This window comes from Periplaneta americana, chromosome 8 (assembly GCF_040183065.1).
Source record: "Periplaneta americana isolate PAMFEO1 chromosome 8, P.americana_PAMFEO1_priV1, whole genome shotgun sequence".
Classification (NCBI taxonomy): domain Eukaryota; kingdom Metazoa; phylum Arthropoda; class Insecta; order Blattodea; family Blattidae; genus Periplaneta; species Periplaneta americana.
The window spans coordinates 23,122,234-23,148,656 of NC_091124.1; the positions used below are offsets into that span (position 1 = coordinate 23,122,234).

Here is a 26,423-nt window from a genome sequence, read left to right on the forward strand (position 1 = left end):
TATATCACTTTTGCAGCTTTTGCATATTTATCACTGTATCCAGGAGGAAGTGGATGGATGCCAGAGAAGATGTGTAGGTGCTGGAAATAAGGAATTGGAGGTGTGGACAAGAAAGATTGCGCGAGAGCTGTAGGAGAGGCCAGAATCCTTCATGGATTGTAGTGCCAGGAGAATGAATGAATTTACTTGTTTGTATATAATGAACTTACTTTCTTGCATGAATTATATTTCACTTATCATAGACCCATACTAACGATTCTCCAATAAACCAATTCATATGAAACATAGTAATCCATTATAAATACTTGTATAGATACTGGTATATGGTATAAATTCAATAAAGAAATGAAGGAAAAAAAAAAAATTAAAAAAGACCCAATTCGTTAAAAATCTAAATATCAATAACATCCAACTGGTTGCATAAAGTTTCACACATTTTATGGATCTTATGAACCCCTGTCACTTTTCTTTTGTGGGTTTCTCATCCAGACTTTTGAGATGGGCAGGGCATCTTTTTTCTCGGTCTTCAATTTGGTTTTTTTTTTATATTATTATTGTTATTATTATAATGACTGTTGATAATAATATAATTATTTATCTTGTTTTATACAAACTTTTTGATTGGAAGTCAAATATACTGATTATATTAGATAAATTATGTTATCTTCCTCGTGGTGAATGTGAAAATGCATACAGAGTGTTAGCTGGAAGACCTTTGGGGAGGCCAAGGCGTAGATGGGAGGATAATATTAAAATAGATTTGAAGGAGTGGGATATATATTAGATAAATTATGTTATCTTCCTCATGGTGAATGTAAAAATGCATACAGAGTGTTAGTTGGAAGACCTTTGGGGAGGCCAAGGCGTAGATGGGAGGATAATATTAAAATAGATTTGAGGGAGTGGGATATATATTAGATAAAGTATGTATGGTGAATGTAAAAATGCATACAGAGTTAGTTGGAAGATCTTTGGGGAAGCCAAGTCGTAGATGGGAGGATAATATTAAAATGGATTTGAGGGAGGTGGGATATGATGGTAGGTATTGGATTAATCTTGCTCAGGATAGGGACCGATGGCGGGCTTATGTGAGTATGTTTTATATATACTGACTACTATCTCATTATTACATTGTTTCATAGACTATTATATATCATTATCTCATTGTTCTGTTCAAAGTCTTCTGTGTGAATATTTATATCTGACTACAGCTTCTCTGCCGCGTTGTGAGCATGTGTCCCAAATTTGGTAACATTATTATATAAATATTTAACTGTGATACGCTTTATTAAAAATTATTTCGTAACAGCCGGCTAACATTCAAATTTCATGTACATTCAGTTAATTTCTACGATGATTGGCAACGCTGATTTGCTGTGTTTATTGTATTGGCTACTCTGAAGATTTCAATGTAGCCAATATCACGAAGAAAGCATGAACTACAGTGCTTATTAAAAACGAAAATATTCACTAGGATGTTCGTTCTATACAATATTTCTATCCCTACGTAGACCTTGTGCTCTAGGCTATATAAATATGTACATAAATTTCTATTAGGATGCGAGATCCCTTCACTACGGTACCATTTCGTAATACAGAGGTTAAATTACGGGTGAACTAGAGTAAATTCTTATTGAGCATTTTGTACGTTGACAATATTTTATATGAACATATAATCATACTTATTAGCTGTTTCAATTATACTATAATTGTTTCGAACAGTGACACTCCAAGGAATTAGTGTACCGTATTGACCTTACTTAGTTCTAAAATGTATATGTTGGCGAATATCGTACTATATAAAATTTCCGTGTGTGGTGTCCATAAGCAACGGTGGTGTCATAGTTCGTTTCTGGCTTTATCCTATTTTGAAATAATTTTTATAATGAATGAATTAGTTAAGAATACATAGTATGTACCAGTTGAGACGAATATTTTTAAAATATGTGACTATAACTATTGACACCTAAACGATTATGTAGAATGTCAATTAGCTTGCTGAGTATAGACCGTAATATGACTTATTTGTCATACAACATTTTGCAGTTCTTTTGCATCGTGTATTCGTGTGTTAGTACTTCAAGCGGAAGAGAAAGGCATGATTAATTCATCAGCATCTGAATAAGAAGTTCAAACCCTTCTTCTGTTGTGTACATATTTTGTGGATTCTTTACCATGTTCCAAACATTTCTTGCACTCTTCTAGTGAATCATATTTCCGTGTGTTGGTTTCACTGTTGGGAATCATCTGGTATAAATAGGAATGTATGTGACACCAATGGTTGCCATTGGCCATCTTCAGTAGAGTTTATAGATTTAGAATTTTTGATAAGTTGCTGAATTAAGCCTACATTCACACTCGGTGAGAAATGCGACCTCGAGAAGTACGAATATATCTACCTCATGAAGTATTTATACTGAGTAACAGAAAAATACGAAGACGATGGAAGCAGAAGAAATCACAAGATAGATGGAAGAACAAGGTAAGTGTCCAGCCGTAGTAGATCATTCGGACAATAACTTTGTACTAGAAGGTGTGATTCGATCGAAGATAAGCAGTGGCGGCTGATTGTTGAAAAATCTGATCGTTTATAAACCTATTATACATTTTTATAGAACCCGTCCGGACAGAATTATGCACTGCATGCATACGTCAGGAACACAACATAACAGAACTTAGGAAGTAAAAATATATAAGAATAATACCCATACAAAATCAAATCATTCTTAAAACGAGAAAAGTTGTAAAAGAATGTAACAGATCAGTATATTTAAAAAATCACACTCATTTATTTGTAGAGAAAAACTTCACACCTCTCGTTCTTGGCGAACAACAAACAAAATAAAAATTTGCTTGCCCCCAACCGCACAATCACAGAAAATTGTCACATATTTTACGTCTAGATTAAAATTTATATTCAACGATGTAGTCTTTGTTTTAACGCATTCTGAAATTTCAGGGAGTGGCGTTAGTCTGCCAAGACGATTAATCTAAGATTTTTCTTCCAAAGTGCACACTGAAAATGGCTGTTCTAATAAACAGATTTGCGGTGTACATCTTTGTTAACTGAAATACGAAAGCCACCTTCAAGCAAATGAACCTTAAAGCAGTTACAATCATGAAGAATCGGAACCGGAAATAAAATACTTGAAATAAGACCGAAGATTATTACACCACCAAGATTAAGTGAAGGAAAACCTGTTTCTTTCGCAAGAGCAAGAAAGGGTGTTGTTTCTATCTCTTTCACTTACTGTCACCCCTCAAACCTTAACCTAACTGATGGCTATTGTCCCCTGTCTTATATGTTGAGAACTTAGAATTTCGTTTACTAACAACTCTCAAGCTGTGCTAGAGAAAATCTCGCTCATCCCTTAACCCCGGGAAGGATCCTGAGATCCATTCTGTTTCCATAAGAAGTAGGCGTGCGTTCACTCCAAGTCAACGATGAGGCTCCTGGAAATGATTCACGCGATTCTTCGAAGCAAACTAATCATGTTCCTATGATCTAGTAGAGAGAACTAAATCACTTCAAATTTTATTTCAAACAATTTATGGCTTCTAAAATTTTTGGGTGTAATACAGACTTGTTACAACCTTAAGGAGCCGCCTGTGAAGACAAATGAACAAAATGTCTGTGGAGCAGGTTTCTCAAAATACGGTTTTTCTCTCCTTGTTCCCATTCGAGCATTGCTCCAATATTGCCTTACTATCTCACCACTTTTAAATTCTTCTCATGAAAATGAAGAAAATTAGGCCTGAATAAAGAATGTCAAATTATTTTCGGAAGTAACTTAGGTATGATATAGAATTTGTAGAAGGAATTTAAATTTTGACAATTTCAATGTAAATTAAAAGACGAAAAGGCAGACGACTTGTTTTCTGGATTTTATATTTTTATTAAACTGACTGTTTATCAATGACATTAATCACTTAAATAGGTATGTTATCTCTTACATTATGTCTTCCTACGTGAAGTAATCACACTTGAGATAACACATTCATTTGAAAGATAATCTTCTGTTAACTGGTAGTTCTCCTTTCTGTCCTTTTTATATATATTTTTATTTTTTTTAATTTTCTATTTTATTTTTTGTTTTTTTCTTCCCCCTTACTATCGGACTGGAAGGTTCGGGGTTCGATCCCAAGTGGTGACAGGATTTTCTCGTTGCCAAACTTCCAGAACGGCCCCGAGGTTCACTCAGCCTTCTATAAAATTGAGTACCGGGTCTTTCCCGGGGGTAAAATGCAGTCGGAGTGTGGTGCCGACCACACCACCTCATTCTAGTGCCGAGGTCATGGAAAGCATGGGGCTCTACCTCCATGCCCCCCAAGTGCCTTCATGGCATGTGGCGGGCATACCTTTACCTTACCCCCTTACTATTTTTTTTAATTTCTCTTTATACTATTTAATTTCTCTTTCTCTATTGATAGAATTTTGTCGTTCATGCTATAGCCTACTTATTACATTACATGGGATGGGTAACATTACTGAAATTCGTACTGTGATGTTTCTCTCATACGTGGATATTAATTTTATTTTTTTTCCAGAAGGGAACAATATTATGCAGTGTTAAAAACCAGTTTTTATTTTTACCATAAAATGTTATCTTACTGCTTTTAGAGAACCCGTAGGTTCATTGTTGCCCTCACATAAGCCCTCCATCAGTCCCTATCCTGAGCAAGATTCATCCAATCTCTATCATCATATCCCACCTCCCTCAAATCCATTTTAATATAATCCTCTCATCTACATCTCGGCCTCCCCAAAGGTCTTTTTCCCTCCGACCTTCCAATTAACACTCAAGGTATATACATTTCTGCATTCGCCCATATGTGCTACAGCTCGTCCAAGTCAAGTCTGCGAGTGGGGATATCGGGATGGAATATAGAGGCAAAACACAGTTGCCACATAGGTCACTCGACGCTCAGGTTTCAACGTGTGCACATTGTTTAAAATACACTACGGAGCGCACGCATTTGTTGTCCTTGTCTTCAGATAAAGGCAACAGTTACGCTGCCTCCCCCCTCATGCAACTTTCTCTCCTACGTCCACGCTTGCCAATCAGAACTCCAAACCTCACTGTCAAGCAGAAGTAGAAGTACAGTCTATTTCAAAAGTCTTAAATTGTTACCGCTCTATGAACTGAAGCGCAGTAGGAAAACTTTGCTGTCATATGAGACTGTACTGGTCTCCTCTCGTTACCGCCTCCTTTCACTACAGAACTGTCTCCAACTTCCCCTCTCGGCTTGCAGACTTAACTTGGTCGAGCTGTACATGCCCTGTCCATTTCAAACGTCTGGATTTAATCATGTTGATTTTCAGATAAGCCAATATAGGCTACATACCTATACACTTGTATCAAACTTTAAAATATCAGTTTTTATGACTTACCATACAATAAACATAAAAAACAAGTTATATTTTGTAACATTTGTTCTAAATTTATTTATAGGGGCAAATGTTTTCGTCCTCCTGGGGCATCATCCGGCAATACATAATAATATCAAATATAAAATATTAACATTATTGTGATTCTGAAAATATGTGTTATACAACTGCGAATTCGGAGATAAACTTAAGAGTGGCTTGTTGACATCATAATATCATCAATTATGTATTAAAAGTGACTTTTCTATGTTTATAACATTGCATTGAAATGTCATTGAGCATTAATTATTAAAATTTGTTAAAAATCATTAGATGCTGCTATGATAGTAGCAAGATTGTTTATAACTACCATAAATTGTGACAGTTGATGTAATATTTCTAAAAACATTAAGACTTCATTGTATTACTAAATGTCAAGTCCAACCATAGATATTTCACCTTAATCACGCATTAATGTTGTCGTGAGAAGATAAGATGGCGACACAAATCTCCTTGCAACACTTACAAACATTCAACATTATCCAAATTTCCCCGCTATTCAAAATACCTAGGTGTACACTATCCTGTTTCTACTCCTTTCGTTCTTCAGTGGGATTACTTCTGCACCTGAAGATGACTCCATAACTAATACAACAATTCACATGCTGAAGTATTTTTCTCTGAAGTGGCTTTTGCCACATGCATAAGATGCAATATTACCAGTCTACTACACTTTAAAATTGTATGGATAAATGTTTTTAAGATGATCTGAATGGGATATTTGTAAATGCTACCATCGTCCTGGACAATGACTGTGTTTTTGGACTATGGTTATTTTAGACCTATGAAAACCGCTGAAAATTTCCACTCCTATAACATAGGCCTATGGTATTTTTTTCCACTAACAACTAATTCAGTAGATAGCCGCTACAATACGTTCACCACATGCTTAATATCTCAAATTTGCATATTTTGGACGATGGTTCTTTTTTCTTTTTTTTTTTTTTTTTTTTAATCCTTCAATTTGGTAATTTAGCACAGCAACAGGAAACTATAAATTTAATTCTTTTGATGTACGATTGATGTATGATTGTTGCAGGCCTTTCAGAGCGGATGGAAGAAACAGACAAATAAATCTTTCTATGAAGAAATAATATCATCATATGAAGAGCAGCAAAAACAACGATTAAAAAAAATTAACGATAAATGGGTAAATATTCTTGTTTTGTTCCAAGACATGGTTTACCATGCATATCCTTCAAGACCAAGAGAAGCAGATGTTCGTACTACTTTTGCTGTCAGCTCTGAACGCTAGAAATTGATACTGTGTTAAGTGATATTGCAGTTTATTGGTAATAATATTTCTTACTACTCCTATTGCTACTGCTGCTGGTAATAAAATAATAATAATAATATCATCATCATCATCATCATCACCATCGGAGTTGGGCCAGTCTCATATTGAAAGGTCTAGAAGTTTCTTCAGTGGTCATTCAGGGTTTCTTGTTCGTGCCAGGGTGTAATTTTTTAGTGTAATTCTGTTCTTCCAAAATTGCTATATTTGTTTTGTAATCATTCCATTTATAAACTGCTGTTCTTAAATATTTCATTTCCTCTGCAGATATTCTTGATTTATCTTTTGCCTTGAAATAATAATAATAATAATAATAATTATAATAATAATAATAATAATAATAATAATAATAACAACAACAATAACAATAACAACAACATTATTATTATTATTATTATTATTATTATTATTATTATTATTATTTTATTCTAGTAAGCCTAATTTATTTATTTATTTATTCCGAATATTAATGTGCAAAACAACAGCACAAAGCCAATTACAGTTTAGCACAAAATGAAAAACAAAACAGAACAAATGATTATGAGAATGAATGACAGAAATGGCAGTGAGATGAAATACAATCAATATAATGGTCAACATTAATCATTCACCAAATGCAACAAAATAAATGGCGATATCTAACAAATAATAAAATATAGTATTAAATAACAAGTAAGGATATATCATGCATAAGTAAAATCAAATCAGATCTTGCAAATTAGCACTTTTAATACACCTGGCTATTGGAGAAAGGGATTTAAATAATTTAGTGAAGAAAATTCTTTGACCACGAAAACCTTTCACGGGAATTTTAAGGTAGGTGTTATGTATAAAAGAATCACAATCAATGACACCATTAATAGCATTATTAAAGAAAGTGTAATCAATATCCTGACGTCTCGAATACAGACTGGTACAGTTAAAATATTTACTAGATAGTTCATAATTTAAAGAAGAGGAGTTAGGTACAAATCTGAACGCACAAAGAGAAATTAATTTTCTTTGGATATTTTCTAGTTTAGCTGAATCAGTTGAAGTAATAGAGTTCCACGCAACAGATGCATATTCTAATTTAGACCATACTAAAGCATAATATAATGTAAGTAGTGTATCAGGAGAGGAAAAGGAATAAGTAATAGACCTAATGAGACCAAGCATTCTTAGTGAATGATTAAATAAATGATCAACATGTTCATGAAAGTACAATTTAGAATCAAGATATATACCGAGATCCTTAATACAGTCCTTCCTGGTTGTGGCGGCATTCGATAGCGAATAGTTAAACTTTAATGTAGTTGTCTTCCTAGAGAAAGAGATAACGCATGTTTTAGAAATATTAATTTTCATACCGTTATAATCAGATCTACGTTGAATGGCATGTAATAATAATAATAATAATAATAATAATAATAATAATAAAAATAATAAATAGTAGTAATCGTCCACCACTGTGGAATAATGCTTAGCATGTCTGGGAAACTAGTGGCCAGTGGTGGCCTGGGTTCAAATTCTGGTTGGGACAAGTTACCTAGTTGAGGTTTTTTCCGGGTTTTTTTCTAAACCCATTAAGAACAAATGTTGGGTAACTTTCGGTGTTGGTCCCTGGACTCATCTCGCATTATCATCATCACACTCAAACACTAGATAGATAACCACATCGTAAAATAACCAATTAAAAAATAATAGTACTAATAGCAGTAGTGGTAGTGATGCTGCAGCTTCCTTCCCAGCCTCCATCTCCCTCTCCTTCTCAGTGATGTTGGTGTCTCCAAGCAAATTAGCCTATGATTCAAAGATTTATCTTGCGACATTCTTGTTTTTCAATTTATTTACTCTATATGCATTTTATGGCTTGGTGTATGCAACTTATTTGTGGATTATCTAAGGGTCATTTTCGCTGAATTTTCATTTTTAAAGCCAAATTCGGACTTCTTTTAATATGAAACGTTTATACTTGAGTGTTAAGTGAATGTTTAGAACCAGGCTGCAGTGTAAGCGGGCCCTCAGGGGGAAAAAAAAAAGCTAGCAAGAAGCAAACTGTAAAGTACAACTTAGTACGTATATATTTAGATTTGTTTGTTAATGCTTGTTATGACTTTTTTTTTTTTTGCAGCGCTCTTTGCCTTCACCTAAGGAAAACAAGTCACTATTTATGGCTTTTATCTCAGAAGTTCGAAGTCATTTTATGGACCCCATCCCAGAGCTGGAAATAGAGAAACAGGTAATTTCTATTATGTAAAATTCATATCAAAAAGAGTGGCACTCAGTCCTCTGAAGGGACAAGGGGGACAGTTTATGGGGAACCGCTAACAAAATAGTAAATAATAATAATAATAATAATAATAATAGTAATAATAATAATTTCATAAGTGTGTTTGGGTGAATATGGAAGGCATTTTGTCATTTTATATTTTGCCTTCCCTCTTTCCAGCCCTCCATGTCTTTCATTTGCTGTTCTCTATGTGCTTGCATCTCTCCTGACTTCATCCTAGATTACCATTCTTTTCTTGCCTCTTCCCATTCTTTCTTCTGCACTCTTTTTGATTCTTTTCTTTATTTGTCTGTGATAAACTCTTTTATCTCATTCTAGAGTAAAGATAAAAGAGAATCAGGTGGTGAAGAACAGAGTCCTGATAAACAGACATTTTCACGAACTTCTTCAAGTGGTCTATCCAAAATTGAGAATGAATTTGACATCCTGGAGAATCTAGGGGAAGGTACCTACGGAAGCGTTATAAAGGTATTTGTTTTATTTTAATCACAATTGTAGTATTATTGATGAGGTTTCAGATCATTATCATCATCAACATCATCATCGTCGTCGTCATCATTGGAAATCACATGTAAACAGGATGCCTCGATCTAGAATTCCACGTCAAATGGTGAATTATCATCCTCTGGGCAAGAGATCTTTGGGCAGACCATTGAAACATTGGCAAGAGACTGTAATGGGCCACTAGGCTCAATACATGAAATGATGATGATGATGATGATGATTACTACTACTACTACTACTACTACTACTACTACTACTACTACTACTACTACTACTATAGCTACCACCCCCACCACCACCACCACCACCACCACCACCACCACCACCACCACCGCCGCCGCTGCCGCTGCTAGTATTGATGCAAATTGGAGTAAAAGTGATAATTAATTCAACATGTTTTTTTAATAGGTACGAAATAAGTTCGAAAGCAACGAATATGCTATAAAACTTGTTAGGTTGGATACAAAGGATGAAAAACTGATGGATAAGTATAAGCGTGAAGCTGCAGTCTTGGCTAAATTGAAACATGATCATGTTGTACGTTATTTTGGTTCCTGGCTGGAGAAGGACATCACTAGCTTTGCATCTGAATTTGGAATTAATATTTCTCCATCCCCAACTGTCAGCGGCATCACTGACGAACAAGTGAGTAAAATGGAGTGTTCAGATTTGACATAATAGTAGTTTGTGTTGTGTTGACTTGTAGGTAAATTATTAATACCGATACTTACATAATTATTGATTATCTTATAACAAAATATTACGTATACTCTGTTGTGTTTCTTCTGTCAAAATGTTTCACTACTTACAATGTTCTAACTTTTATCACAGTTCATAGGAAGTTTTTTGTAGTTACTTCTTGATATAATACGTATAATGAGAAAGTGATATTTAAAGACATCCATTTTGTACTATTATTGTGCAGATAATTGTTTCTGCTGACATCATCAAGAGACAAGAGGAGGAAATTTTGGAAAACAAATTACATGAATCGGAATACAGTGATGAAGATTATGACATCGATGACTTGTCAGATGAGGGTGAAGGAGCTGATTGCTCGTATGTATGAAGTATACAGTATATATATGTGAGGCCTTGTTAAGGGAAGTTGGTCGTTAATAGGGTAAAAAACTTCCATCTTTTATTTGCTTATATTAAGAACCTCTGTAATATAAGCAAATAAATATGGAACACTTTTGTTTTCTCTGACCAAATATATATATATATATATATACAGAGTTAATTAACCGCACCACCTAAATAACTTTTGAAGCATGTGGTTCAGTGACATGAAATTTGGTATGTGGGGATAACCATATACTAAGAACTCAATAATGGTATTAGGTATTACCGAGTTTTTTATACTTCCGGTTTAACCGGAAGTAACTCCAACTCTCTTATTTTAGATCGAATTCCCAATATCTATATATATAATTTGAACTGGTAATGCAAATTACGGGAAAACGGCCAAATGGAAAATAATAAATGACCCCTCATTTTGAAGCTTGGAACCCAAAGTTTTTCAGAAAAATAGTAGGTTTCAGTGAAATGTCAATTTTTCGACATAATTTTCTTATTATCTAAAATCCATCTGTCGTCAGTAATTGCATTTCAGAATAAAACAAAACACACACTACAGTAAACAATGTTACACTAAGGCCATGATCTGCAAGAATGCTGACATATTTAGAGCTCAAATTAAATTGGTTATTAAAAACTTAAAGACTTGCTAAAACAATTTACAGGTCTGATTCTGTGGTATGTAATTTTCTGAGTACAGCTGTGTATTGGATGTTAAAAACTACAAAACTTGAGATGGTTTGATGACATTATTACCATTAGAAATGAAATATTATTATCATGATGTGACTGTTTTTCATTAATTACACTATTAATGCTATATTGATGATATGAAAGTCAAATGTTTTGGGGTTATATAAGTAGATTTAGAAAATATCTTAAATTAGATCTTGATTTCTATAATTTACTGTGTGGCGTATATATAGTATATGTTACTGATAACTATAAAACTTACGTCAGATAATAATATTGTTATTAATAACCAAATAATTTTATAGTTATTAATCAAGTGGGGTTGGGTCTTTTTCATATATTTAGTGGCAGTGTGGTGTAGATATTTATATACGTGATTCTCTTCAGTATTGGCTCGAGAGAGCGCAAGAATTAGAGTTTCTAAGGAAAGACCAAAAGGTATTACTTACTGATAAAATAAGAGGCCTACAAGATTTTGTAGTCTTCCGATCATTTCAGCAAGATCTCTTAGCAGGATAAAATGATTTTACTCTCTACATTTCAAGGTAGTTTACGAAACATGCAGCAGCTAAACCAAGATGCTATGTCTATTCGAAAGCATAGCAAATGTGATGTATATATTTTTTAACTTTCACCCACAATCCACAGTGACCTGAAATAGCTACTGCTTTACTCCCACATGAAAAACCGACTGATCGTCTTGACATTGTTACTTGCGTTTTCGCTTTCAAACTAAAAAACTGAAGGTGGATAGGTTCAAGAAAAAGTATTTGGCATAAAAAAACCATTCAGAAGGAGTATGTTTCATTACTATGGAAGCAAATAACTTTCAGAACGTCTGGTATTCTTCATTGAAAATAAATCTGAAAAATGTTTATTTGAACGTCTAATGAACTTAGTTTGCAGCATTTGCTGCACAAGCCACTAGTATGTTTTTAAATTTGAATAATGGTCATTAAGAGCTTTTCAAAAAGTATCCACACTTGATACTTCTGTACAAATTCAAATTCAGACAAACTTTCACAAGTTGTTCAGGGATGTTGGCTGAGTGTTTTGATATGGTCTCCAGTGACTAATTACTGAGTAAGTGCTCATTCTTATTTCAGCAGTCGCCATATTGCATGACATGTCAATGTAAGCCAATCAACTGTTTTGACATATCAAAGTAATATATATTTTAATGTACCGAAGTACATATGATATTTCCATGCAGATATTCTGCGTCATCAAACGATGAAAGAGTAATGGAATGGAGAAAAATTCTCTCCGGCACCGGGATTTGAACCCAGGTTTTCAGCTCTACGTGCTGATGCTTTATCCACTAAGCCACACCGGATACCCATCCCGGTGTCGGACAGAATCGTCTCAGTTTAAGTTCCAACTCTTGGGTTCCCTCTAGTGGCCCCTTCTGCACTATGTCATAGATGTCTATGAACGTAGGACTGAAGTCCACACATGTGCTGAGGTGCACTCGTTATGAGTGACTAGTTGGCCGGGATCCGACGGAATAAGCGCCGTCTTAAATCACGAAGTGACTTACGCATATCATATATATTTTAATGTACCGAAGTACATATGATATTTCCATGCAGATATTCTGCGTCATCATACGATGAAAGAGTAATGGAACTGAGAAAAATTCTCTCCGGCACCGGGATTTGAACCCAGGTTTTCAGCTCTACGTGCTGATGCTTTATCCACACCGGATACCCATCCCGGTGTCTGACAGAATCGTCTCAGTTTAAATTCCAACTCTTGGGTTCCCTCTAGTGGCCGCCCTCTGCACTGCGTCATAGATGTCTATGAACGTAGGCCCGAAGTCCACACATGTGCTGAAGTGCACTCGTTATGAGTGACTAGTTGGCCGGGATCCGACGGAATAAGGACCGTCTTAAATCACGAAGTGACTTACGCATATCATATATATTTTAATGTACCGAAGTACATATGATATTTCCATGCAGATATTCTGCGTCATCATACGATGAAAGAGTAATGGAACGGAGAAAAATTCTCTCCGGCACCGGGATTTGAACCCAGGTTTTCAGCTCTACGTGCTGATGCTTTATCCACTAAGCCACACCGGATACCCATCCCGGTGTCGGACAGAATCGTCTCGGTTTAAGTTCCAACTCTTGGGTTCCCTCTAGTGGCCGCCCTCTGCACTGCGTCATAGATGTCTATGAATGTAGGACTGAAGTCCACACATGTGCTGAGGTGCACTCGTTATGAGTGACCAGGTGGCCGGGATCCGATGGAATAAGCGCCCTCTTAAATCACGAAGTGACTTACGCATGGAAATATCATATGTACTTCGGTACATTAAAATATATATGATATGCATAAGTCACTTCGTGATTTAAGACGGCGCTTATTCTGTCGGATCCCGGCCAACTAGTCACTCATAACGAGTGCACCTCAGCACATGTGTGGATTTCAGTCCTACGTTCATAGACATCTATGACGTAGTGCAGACGGCGGCCACTAGAGGGAACCCAAGAGTTGGAACTTAAACTGAGACGATTCTGTCCGACACCGGGATGGGTATCCGGTGTGGCTTAGTGGATAACGCATCAGCACGTAGAGCTGAAAACCCGGGTTCAAATCCCGGTGCCAGAGAGAATTTTTCTCCGTTCCATTACTCTTTCATCGTATGACGACGCAGAATATCTGCATGGAAATATCATATGTACTTCGGTACATTAAAATATATATGATATACGTAAGTAACTGTTTTGAGAATACAGTCGCTGTACAGTTTGTAGAGATCATGGAGGTCGACATTTTGAACAGCTGCTTTAAACAAAGTGAAGAGTACACAGTGTACTGTGTAGTGAATTGTTTAACAAACAAGTATGAGTTTTGTTCTAAGGTTTGTTTCATTACTCATGCAATTTCTGTATTGTTTGTATTACAGTTTATGATATTACAGTACCTACTTCAGAACTTAGTTGATTACTTTTAATTTTCCCTTGTAATCTATCAGAACCCATCTTATCATCATCCAAACGACAGGCTACAAGTAAACACATCAACAACACATTACTCAGTATTAAGTCATCAGAGACCATACGTTCCTTATATCAAAACATTCAGCCAACATCCCTGAACAGCCTGTGAAAGTTTGTTTGTAAGAGTTCTGATTCACTCTTGCAAAGGCAGGATGATATTTCATCTAAAATGTTTTTTCTTTGTTTTTTTCAGGTCTGAGTCAGACTCTAGTATTGTATTTGAGAATGATGAGGTACCATTGTTGGATGAAGCAAGCTGCCTGCCAGATCTGTTCAGCAAGGTTGATATAGGTGATATGAATTCTGATGATACAGATTCGAAACGAACTAATTCCCAGCCAGATCAATGCAGCAAAGATGAAACAGATGACAAGAATTGTGATGATGATTCAAAACAAACTCATTCCCAACTAGATCAGTGCAACAAAGATGATGCAGGGAACAAGAATACTGATGGTACTGATTGTGAACAAATTCAATGGATGTGTATTCAAATGGAATTCTGCAAGAGCAACTTATGGTGAGTATTATAAACAGGGTGTGAATTAAGATTTCTGATGAGGGGGGATAGAATTCTAGATAGAGAATACCACACATAATAGTACATTATGCAACGAGCCTATAATGAAGGTAATTAAGAAGTGAGTATGGATATTTATGAAACGAGCGCAAGCGAGTTTCATAATTTTCATACGAGCTTCTTAATTACCATTATAGGCGAGTTTCATACGACTTTTTATGCTCGACCATATTTCTAACTTGATATTATTAATTTTATTGTATCTGACCTGGAGCAATGTCCCGTATGTTGTGAGATGTGCGCAGACGCGAAAGTATTGATTTTTTCCAAGGAACAGATGTCCACATTGACCTTGCTAGGCCATAAGAACCTACAGAGATAACATTGAAATAAAATTAGACATTGAAAAACGAGATGACAAATTGAATTTATTTGAATATTATTTACAATTAACGCTAATTATTATAATAACAGAACATAACCTTCTGCGACAGTATTGGATTTCCAGCCTCGGTGACTTTTCGCTAATTCTCTTTCGATTGCATATCCGAGAATAATCGATACTTACAGTTTTATAACGGTAGAAAGCTGACCTGTCATTGGCTGAACAGTTGTAACCTGAGTCGTCATTGGCTGAAAGACCTGACCTTTAATGAGTAGGTGTACTTTAATGACATGCATTAAAGGTCTGGTACCAGGTGTATAATTACTACATTTCGGCATGGTCGAGCATAAAATTATTATTATCCTCATTCGATACGGCTCAACGCTTGGTCGCACTGAGTTGCTTGTCTTGCATCTTGATCATAAGAATAATTATATCCATGAGCAGGCTTAAGGTAAGGTGTGTAATTCCTAAGTTATTAATTATTGTCAGCTTACTGGTGATGATGCCTGTTTTCTTTGCTTATTTTATACTTTATAAAATACATATACTCGTATTAAAACAATTATATTTTGGAGGGGTATAGAAGTTATCCCTAGCAGGGATGTTAATATGAATTTATGAGAGGTGATAACTACTTTCCAACAGGGGGGAAATTCCCCCCCCCCCATCTCCCCCGTTAATTCGCACCCTGATTAAACCAACTTGTCTTAGGGCCATATTCATAAAGGAGACTTTGGATGAAGACTTCCCAAAGTCGACTTTCGTAGTAAAGTTTAACTTTGTCCTATTCATAGACAATACTTCCGAGGCTTTGAATTTGATTTTGGTACGTCGAGATTTGACGATCATGTTGGCAATTAAAATCACTGCCTTCTAAACGAATTAAATTAATAGATAGTTGAATCAACAATCAAAGCCATATTTTGAGTCACAATTCAATGAAACAATTGAACATCGGTACATGTTAAGCAATTCTTAACTGTTGTTTCAGCTTTACATAATAATATTATTCGAGGGCTTACTGTAAAACTAACGTAAGTACAAAAATTGACATTTTTAGGTCTTTACATCAATCGATAACAATTTGTTCTTCTACCTGGCCACAAAAAATCGTTGTTGTTGTTTTCTAATGCCAGGCGTTTGACAATAAAGTCATTTGACCTCTTGCACTCCAATATTTGTCAAAGATATTATCATGACCAGCCACTGTAGCACAGATTTTGAGGTGTCCCGAATCCATTTCTTGGTTTGAGTTGCACAATGGACAGTTAGGGGACTGATATATTCCAATTCTATGCAGGTGTTTGGCCAAACAATCATGGCCTGTTGCCAATCTAAATGCAGCTACAGACGATTTTCGTGGTAAATCGGGAATTAACTGTGGATTTTGATGCAGAGAGTTCCATCTTTTCCCTTGGGATTCTGTTATCAAATTTTGTTTGTTGAAGTCTAAGTATGTAGATTTAATAAATCTTTTTATAGAGTAATACGTAGATTTAGTAACAGGTCTGTAAGTAGCAGTGCTGCCCTTCTTTGCTAAAGCATCCGCATTCTCGTTTCCCAGGATTCCACAATGGGATGGTATCCATTGGAATACAATTCTTTTATTGAGTGATATTAATTGAGAGAGCATTTTAGTTATTTCTGCTGTTTGAGATGAAGGTGTGTGTTTAGAGACTATTGATAGAATAGCTGCTTTGGAGTCTGACAATATAACTGCATTCCTAAATTTACTGATGTGGCAGTTCGAACAGTCTTGTATATAACACAGTTCATAACTACGAAACATAATGGTATAGTTTATCTGAAATAGTATTACGTGTTAAGAACTTTGTTGTGAATAAAACATCTATTATAGTTACGTTAGTTTCGCATTAAGCCCTGAAATTATTTCATCATAAAATAATTTTGTCGTGATGATATGGAAGATAAGATTCCACCAATGACAGACTATGAAAGAGACATATTATCCTGCTGACCGTTGGCAGAATTATTCCCTACATGTCTGCAGAAACTACTTAAAAATTATCTGAAGTAAATATGCAGAAAACATTATTATGACGTCCGCAAGAATTATAAATTAACTGCATTTCCAACTGGATAACCTGTCCTCTGTAGAATTAAATAGTAAGAATCAATATTAAGCTATTAATCCTTACCTATAGCGTAAAATCGCGATGAAATAAGTTGAATTATTGATGAAACAGATAATCCTCTTTGATTATTCATAAATGAAAGTTGAAACATGAGGATATTTAACACTGTCTTTTTATAAAATCTGTAGGTACTTTGATTTGAATTTATAATCTATAATAATTCGCTAAGGAACATGAGAAGCTTTAATAATCTCCTAGATGTCTTCAATATTCTCGGAAAATTCAACAATTTCCCAAATATCAGTCATTTACCTTTTTCGCGCGAACAAAAGTCAAAGTCAAAGTCAAAGTCTAGATTTTCGGCGACTTCGTAGTAAAGTCACGATTGAAGTTTATTTTTCTCAAAGTGTCGACTGTGAATAGGAAAATGGTGACTTTGTACTTTTCGAAGTCAACTTTGGTCCAAAGTCTCGTCTATGAATACGACCCTTAATGAGCATCTCTGTTCAGTAACTATTTCTGTTATCGGACAGTTTTGATAGCAACCGAATATAATGTCCACAAATTGTTTGTATTTCATTTCATTTATTGTATTCCGTAGATCTTAATTATAATTTTAGCTTTGAGATGTGGAACAAGTAAAGAATTATGCAAAAATATATAATACGTAGTACATAGATTAAATCAGTTTACAAGCGTAACAGTTCATCAATTGATTAAAAGGTGTGGATATGAAACAAATCAAGAATTACAACAGCAGAAGCTAAATTTTTAATCAAAACAGCTAAATACATTAGGATCACAAACATAATAAAGATGTTCACAGTGAATTAAAAACTGAACGCATTTTGACAAAAATGAATAAATGCAAAACTAACTGGATCAAACATGTGTGGAGAATGAACATGGACACAATTCCAAGTTGATTCTGAAATACCACAAGCCAAAAGAAATCAGGGGCATCCTCTGAAGAAACTTCTGGATAACGGGCTGAAACAGATCGATAGTTTGATGGGATAATGATGATGATTAGAGCCTGGAAGTTAAGCAAAATGCTTTAACTGGGTAGCTTCAGAAAAGAGTTTAATAGAGAAAAATATGTTTTCGCATACTTCAGGACAGTAGGATCCATTTTTATTTTTGCTTATTTTACTTCCGTTGCCTATTTTAAGGTTTAGTGCCTTATTTTGCCTTTCCTTTGCATTTGATAGATGTTTTGTGCTATTATGTATATATTAAATAATCGGTAAGCAAGGAAAATATTAATTGCGAATATACAGTGCGTTTCAAAAGTCACGCATATTTTCTACTACAGCTAAATGAAAATGTTTTTCGAAAAATGCTCGGACACATCAAACAGTATATTTTAAAAAACACTTTTTCATAGAAAGAAACCATTCTTAATACCATTGTTGTGCAAGTCATCAGAAACATTTTTAAATGACACCCTGTATTTTTCTGTATAATGTTATTTTATTATTCTCCATGGTTACACAATATAACAAAAAATTACTGCATTGATATAAGCATTACATAATATGATACAGTAAACAACCGTGACTTTTATCTTGACAACACATCAATAAAATAATTATGTACAGTAATAATACAATCACATCTAAATGTAATGAAATTATTAAACTCAGTGATGATTATAATTTTAACTTCAATTTGACTGTGTTAATAAGAAATCTCTTAGCCTGTTCCTGAAAGTAGTTATGGTCTGGCAGCCCCTAATCTTCTGAGGCAGAGAATTCCATTGACAGGGGACTGAGACACTAAAAGAGGATGAGTAGTGGTATCTTCTATGACGAGGAATTGCTAGGATTTAGCTCTCCTGTGACCTGTTGTTTAGATTGTGATTGGAGGATTAATAGTTAAACTGGGTACATAGATAATTTGGAATAGAAGTATGGAGAAGTGAAAACAGAAGAGACAGGGAATGAAGCCAGGATAAATATTTGAATGAGGGTATAATATGGTCGAATTTGGGAGCATTGCTGATGAATTTAACATAAACATTATGCATGCACTGGAACTTGTTGGAAAGTTCAGCTGTTAAGACTGTAAATATTATGTTGCAGTAGTCAAATAGTGGTAATAGGAAGGTTCTGAATGGTGTAGCATACTCTCTTGGATATTTCCTTTATTTGTTACTCTCAATTTTGTAATGTATTAGAAAAGAAATTAAAAAAAATTCAAGTACTGTTTTATGCCAAGAAAGATCTTGAAGTAATAATTTAGAATTCATCTTTACAGGGTTGCAATAGGTGATGGATTGTATAAAAACGAAAAACGAGTGTGGAAATTGTTTAGGGAGATGATTGCAGGTTTGGCATACATCCATGAGCAAGGCTATGTTCATAGAGACTTGAAACCAATGAACATTTTCTTAGATTCTAATGATTGTGTGAAGATTGGTGATTTTGGATTTGCTAGGAATATAAACGTATCAAGGTAAGCACTCATTTGTGTATTTCTTTAATATTTTAAAAGTAAAGAAAGACATACTGGACCTGGTATAAGCAGCTGTTAAATACAAAATGATTCTTATAGAACTGAACCCAATAAATTAGTTACAAAATGGAAACTATAACACTGAATCATTTCAATTCACTTTTAAAATTAAGTGCACCTAATGCCATCATAAATACATTATTAACAGATGACAGTAGCATTCCGCCAGAAATTGAAAAATCAAAGACAATAAAGATGGTACATTGCATTGAAGAACGTGTGTGGAAAGTTCACCTAAGAAGTTTTTACGTCGATTATCCCAGGAAACAGTGCGAGTATGGTGCATCATAAACTGGTTTAAGGATTATCAGGCAAATGGCTGACACTAATGCATACAAGAAGATATTCACAGAATTTGTGGAGCAGTTTGATGACGTAGAACTAACAAAAGAATATTTTCAGCAACATGAGACGGCCTGCCATACATCCGAAGAGTCAAATGAAAACAATAACTATTTATTTTTACAACTGAATCATCTTTGCCGGTCTTTGGCCATCACGTTCTCCCAATCTTACCAGCCCTGATTTCTTCTTGTGGAGCTATGTTAGAGACAGGGTTTGCCAAGACAGGCTCCAAACCCTGGAACAGCTAAAGGGCAACATCCTTAGGGAAATAAGGAACATTGGTGATGTGATGTTGGCACACATAAAAGAAAACATCAAGTGCTTCATTGGAATGTACCTAGTGAACATTGGTCACATCCGGCACCTGATATGATATGCATGTGTTTTATATTAACCAAGGTAAGTCTTCTGCGAATTTTGCCATTTTTCTTAATTTGTTTGTGAGGTAAGATATTGGATTCAGTTCTGTTAGAATCATTCTGTTTAAATGTTCGTTTTTTGTCATGCTTTTGTGTAGTAGTTTAAAACTTTGTTGTCTTTACTTTTATAAAAATTTTATGGAATTTTCTGTGATTAATAAATTCAGGAGATGTTTAAATTGTAGACTACTTTAAAGGACATAAACTTAACTCTTATTAGTTTTTGATTTCTTGCAAGCAACAATAGTCCTCTCATTAAAACAATGTCTTATAAACTAGCATCTATACTGACTGGCGAAGAAAACAAAATGCTTGTGTGGTTGAGAAAAATAAGTTTATACTATTGACCATTATTGTTACAGGAAGAATGTTAGTAGTACCGGTACCACAATAATAAAATTACATTCTGTTTGCAATGAATGACTTGGTGATGAAAAAATACAGTAATGACTACACAATTCAGTCAGAGATGTTCTTTTAAAAAGGAATAAAGTAACTGCCTGGTAACTGGTAGAAGTTTATCGATAAACTGGAGACCATTTAAAAAAATGAACAGGATTTGAATTTTTTGTGTTTGTAATTATTCACAAATGAACTGTGGATTAAATTTGAACCCTTGATATAAAAAGCTTTGCTTACAACTTCTGTCATAAAATTAAAAGTGTATTCTTCTTCCACCAAAGCAATGCCCTTGTGATATCTTCATTTCTTCAGGGCTGAACTATAACGAAAGACTCTAAATTCGGAACAGAAATCAATGTCCTGGCAGTACAAGAGTTCTCAACCACAAACCTTCAAAGTCTCTTTCTGTTCACTGTTGTGAAAATGTGTGTAAGCAAGACTTGTGATGGATGTTAAAATGTTATATTCTTGTGATACCTGCATATTTTGTGAAGGTGTAGTTGTTAAATAGTATAATCTTTTTATCCAATGGCGAATACTTAACTTTAGGTTATTCACCCAAATGTCCTCATCTATGAGTGATGCACTGAAGCTATAGATTTTTTACTGCTGTTAACATTGATCTCAGTGGACCATAGCACTGCTTGAGGATGATTAATGGAGGAATGGTGGAATGCAGGCAGGGGAATGTGGAGGTAAACAAATGTAATATGTACGAAACTCTCTCATTGACTATCAGAGAAATAACATAATTAGCGAATGTAATTCCCATGATATTAATTTTTTAAATAATTTAATGCTGTATGATTCATAGTTGAAATCGGATTTTAATATTTTCAAACAGTAAATGCTCTCCTGTTCTGATTTGTTTTCAGTTGCCATGAAAACACAGGTTTTGTTATTCTGAAATTTATTACGCAAATTTTAATAGCCAAATATGGTAGGTGGAAATTTGTGTGTCACAAAGAATGGCTTTCTATGAGAAACTTCACCAAGGAAAATCTGGAACATGTAATGAAAAGAGAATTATATTAAACAAAATTGGCATTAAGTGGGAACCAGTTGAGAACTGTATTTTGTGTGCTAAATGCCAGCTTGTATACAAGTACTCACCTTAATATTCGGTCAGGCTTTAAATTTCATTATTTTCGAACTTGAGTCAGTTAGTAAATGCAAAAAACTTAAAAAAGTATTATTAATTAATTGAAGCACACGATAGAAGAATATTGAGCAACCACTTATTGATTCAGAATTAATATATAACATATAATTTTTCCTTTTGAATATGGGAAGCAAAAAATTGTGTACACTTTAATATTCGGTCAGTGTGATACGGTCCCTTTTCTCTGTGTTTACTATGTCGTCTGCAAGCACTGCACGGTGAAGGAAGGGAGTGGTATGCTTCAGTTGTCTTCTTGCTGTTAACACTTGCAGACCTGTAGTCCCATTTTGCGAGATCATTGTAATAATGGGGCACAAAGGTAAGAACACTAGTTTTGAAAAACGACAGCTTGTTATTTTTCACCATGCGAAGGGACGTACACATAGAGAGATCGCTGAAATGTTGAATATGAGAAGGAGTTCAGCCAGGGACATAATCAGAAGGTATGAGAATGAAGACAGGATTGAATATGTGCCGCAGAGAGGGCAACCAAGGAAGTTAACAGATAGAGATGCACGTTCGATCATCAGGAAAGTTAATAAGAACTCTCGAATAAGTGCTCCCCAACTAGCAAAAGAATCTTCAAAGACTGTGCACCATGAAACAATTAGAAAAATTTTAAGGAAGAGTGGCTAGGAAAAAACTTCTGGTATCTGAAGTTAACAGAAAGAAAAGGCTTGAGTTTGCAAACAACAATATTGACAAGGATGAAGCATGGTGGAATGACGTCATTTTCGTGGACGAAAGTCCATTTAGCGTTTTTGGTCAGGCTGGTCGGGTGATGGTGTGGCATAGGGTGAAAGAAGACATGAAAATTGATAACTTGCAGCCAACTGTGAAGCATGGTGGTGGAAAGGTTATGGTTTGGGGCTGCATGTCAGCTGCTGGAGTAGGGGAGCTCGTCTTCATTGACGGTAACATGAACAAGGAACAGTATCTTCAAATCCTGAAACAAAATTTACACAAGAGTGCTGAAAAGTTGGGAATACGTAATACTTGTAAATTTTACCAAGACAACGACCCCAAACATAAGTCTTATATTGTGCGAAATTGGTTATTGTATAACTGTCCAAAAGTTATCGATACGCCTCCCCAGTCTCCCGACTGCAACTCTATAGAAAATCTATGGAATGAGCTGAACAGAAGACTGAGAAAAGTGCCAGTTTCTTCAAAAGAAGAGTTAGAGACGACTGAAAGAGGAATGGGGCCGCATTGTTGGAATATATACAAGCAGGATCGTAGCCAGTATGCCCAGATGGTTGCAGCATGTTATCCAGCAGAACAGGTACCCAACAAGGTATTAATTTCCTGTTGCAGTTGTTATGAAGAAGTATATTTTTGATTTTATAACTTTTGGCCGAATATTAAGTTGACTGTGATATTTTTTATATTTTGATGTACCGAAGTACATATGATATTTCCATGCAGATATTCTGCGTCATCATATGATGAAAGAGTGATGGAATGGAGAAAAATTCTCTCCGGCGCCGGGATTTGAACCTGGGTTTTCAGCTCTACGTGCTGATGCTTTATCCACTAAGCCACGCCGGATACAACCCCGACGCCGGTTAGAATCGTCTCAGATTAAGCTCCATCTCTTGGGTTCCCTCTAGTGGCCGCCCTCTGCACTACGTCATAGAGAATTTTTCTCCGTTCCATCACTCTTTCATCATATGATGACGCAGAATATCTGTATGGAAATATCATATGTACTTCGGTACATCAAAATATATATGATATGCGTAATAAATCACTTTGTGATTTAAGATGGCGCCTATACCGTCGGATCCCGGCCAACCAGTCACTCACTCGAGTGCACCTCAACACATGTATGGACTTCGGTCCTGCGTTCATAGACATCTATGACGTAGTGCAGAGGGCGGCCACTAGAGGGAACCCAAGAGATGGAGCTTAATCTGAGACGATTCTAACCGGCGTCGGGGTTGTATCCGGCATGGCTTAGTGGATAAAGCATCAGCACGTAGAGCTGAAAACCCGGGTTCAAATCCCGGCGCCAGAGAGAATTTTTCTCCGTTCCATCACTCTTTCATCATATGTGATATTTTTGTTTATGTTGATAAAAGAATAAATAGTTTGATTTTTGTAATGTTAGATTCAATTTGGAAAAATTGATTATATTGTTTAATTTGTATGTTGTACAAATATTTTTGTTTTATACGCAATAATGTATTTATTTCGCTTCAAATTGTTCATTAAAGTTTTGATATATTCAATTTAAAGTCTGACCGAATAATAAGTTGAGCACCTGTATATTATGTAAGCAGTGGTCTGTCTATATTGACAAGTGAGCACAGCTTATGCCAATAGCACGCGAATAATGTGAAGACTAATAGAGAGCAGAGGAATACATTAGCTATCTTGTGCTTTGTTTACCTCCACTTTTTAGTAGAAGTGGAAGAAGTATACTTTGTGCTATATAGTTTTTACTGATATTATTAAATATTGAAAACAAATTGCCCCCAAGAAGAGTCATTATTATGCTTTTTTTTTTTTTGCCTTTATTTTGATCATGTGATAACTCGCTTTTTTCTGCACCTTTTACTCATATTGTATCCTTTCCTTTATCTTCTTCTAGCCCCCGCTTTTCATTTTCATCTTTTTTTCTCTATATGTCTTTTTTATCATTAACTTTTTCTAGTATAAATTGACAGAATTGGGTACAAATGTTAGATATGTAAATTGTTTTTTAGGTGAATGTTACTTATGTCCCGCCCACTATAGGAGACATAGGCCAGTTTTACACTAATCCTAAACATATTTAGTATAACTTGTTGCTTGTGGGCCATCCCAAACCCCGACCTCCACCCTTAAGAGCTCCAGTCCTTATATACCCGTCAGTCAAGGCCTTCTGACAAATAAAAGCAATTGACAATAGATATCTCTGTCATGACAACCTCATAAAATATCCTATCAATTGAATAATCGATCTTGCTACGTACAACATAATTATATTATATTATTAGATTATTACCTATTTCAGCGAGTACTGACGACCACTGCAAAATACGACAATTTGGTCCAGGGAGCATTTTCTTTTGGCACAAGGATGATTTATGTAACATGTTTCTAAATTAGTCTTTTAAATACTGGTACATTCTTTAATATAATTTGGTCCAGGGAGCATTCTCTTTTGGCACAAGGATGATTTATGTAACGTGTTTCTAAATTATTAGTCTTTTAAATACCGGTACATTCTTTAATATAATTTGGTCCAGGAAGCTTTCTCTTTTGGCACAAGGATAAGTTATGTAACATGTTTCTAAATTATTAGGGCCGGTTTCACCAACACATGTTAAAAATTACTTAACTATAAGTTAAGTAACGAATGATTAGAATTTTAACAATTTGTTACAAATTTTACTTTTCACGAAAGGCTGTTAAAGATTTGTTAGTTATCGCGTAGTTAAATATAAGAATTTGTGTGAATCTAGAAGGCAGTGATCATCTTTCCAGTTTCTGAATGTTGCCTATTTCACGCATGGCATTGGTGTTTTGTTTTCCTCTTCCGGTTTCATCGAAGGAAATTCAAAATACGTCTGCTTTCTTTGTGTGGAAGTTCAGTTTTAAAAGTTTGCAGTATGATGGAGATTGAAAAGTGTAATAAACGTGTTCGTGGCAGCAATTTCACGGAAAACGAAAAGCAAATTCTTGTAGATATAATACACAAACATAGAAACGTAGTAGAAAAAAAAAACTGATGGCGTTACCGTTAAGGAGAAGGAGAAAGTTTGGCTGCAGATATGCAGATATCGTGGTCTCAGTGTTGCTATAGCAGAAGAGACCCTATGAACTATTCTGCATACTGTTGCTTTTGATACTTCGGCAGTGTCTCCCACAATTAATTGAAAGGATCTTGTCGCATAAAATCGCAAAGCAATCAGAAATTGTTGCATAGGAGAGAGTGGAAAGTTCCTCTTTGTTAAATGATCTAAGCTATGTTCAATTTCATGGAGCACTTTTTCTACAACAGTTTTTGATAATCTGTATCTTTCCAGAAACTTTTCATTTGACATACTTTCAAAATCATTCTTTCTAGTAATCACTCTCTCACCTTCAGCTTCTACAGCATTAAGACAATCCAGATATAGCAGATGTGCATTCAGACGATTGGGCGCCATTTTCAACTTAAACGTTAAACAGTTTAACAGCTCATGAATGGAGATTTAACGTATGTTAGACCTAACGAAGCTTGATGAAAAGTTTCAAATGTTAAATTGTCTGTTAAACCACTTTAACACATGTTAACTGTTTAACATTTGTTGGTGGAACTA

At 35.1% G+C, this 26,423-nt stretch overlaps 1 protein-coding gene across 1 annotated transcript in view; it reads left to right on the plus strand.

The window, feature by feature from the left end:
- The first annotated feature begins 1,459 nt into the window (after nt 1-1,459).
- Nucleotides 1,460-26,423, plus strand: part of LOC138704578 (eIF-2-alpha kinase GCN2-like) — a 72,144-nt gene continuing 47,180 nt past the window's right edge. Inside the window, exons 1-8 of the mRNA XM_069832623.1 lie at nt 1,460-2,482; nt 6,468-6,578; nt 8,836-8,943; nt 9,313-9,462; nt 9,907-10,143; nt 10,424-10,557; nt 14,476-14,802; nt 19,546-19,743. Of these exons, the coding sequence (XP_069688724.1) occupies nt 2,369-2,482; nt 6,468-6,578; nt 8,836-8,943; nt 9,313-9,462; nt 9,907-10,143; nt 10,424-10,557; nt 14,476-14,802; nt 19,546-19,743 (1,379 nt within the window). The 5' untranslated portion in view covers nt 1,460-2,368. The remainder of the gene's footprint in view (nt 2,483-6,467; nt 6,579-8,835; nt 8,944-9,312; nt 9,463-9,906; nt 10,144-10,423; nt 10,558-14,475; nt 14,803-19,545; nt 19,744-26,423) is intronic.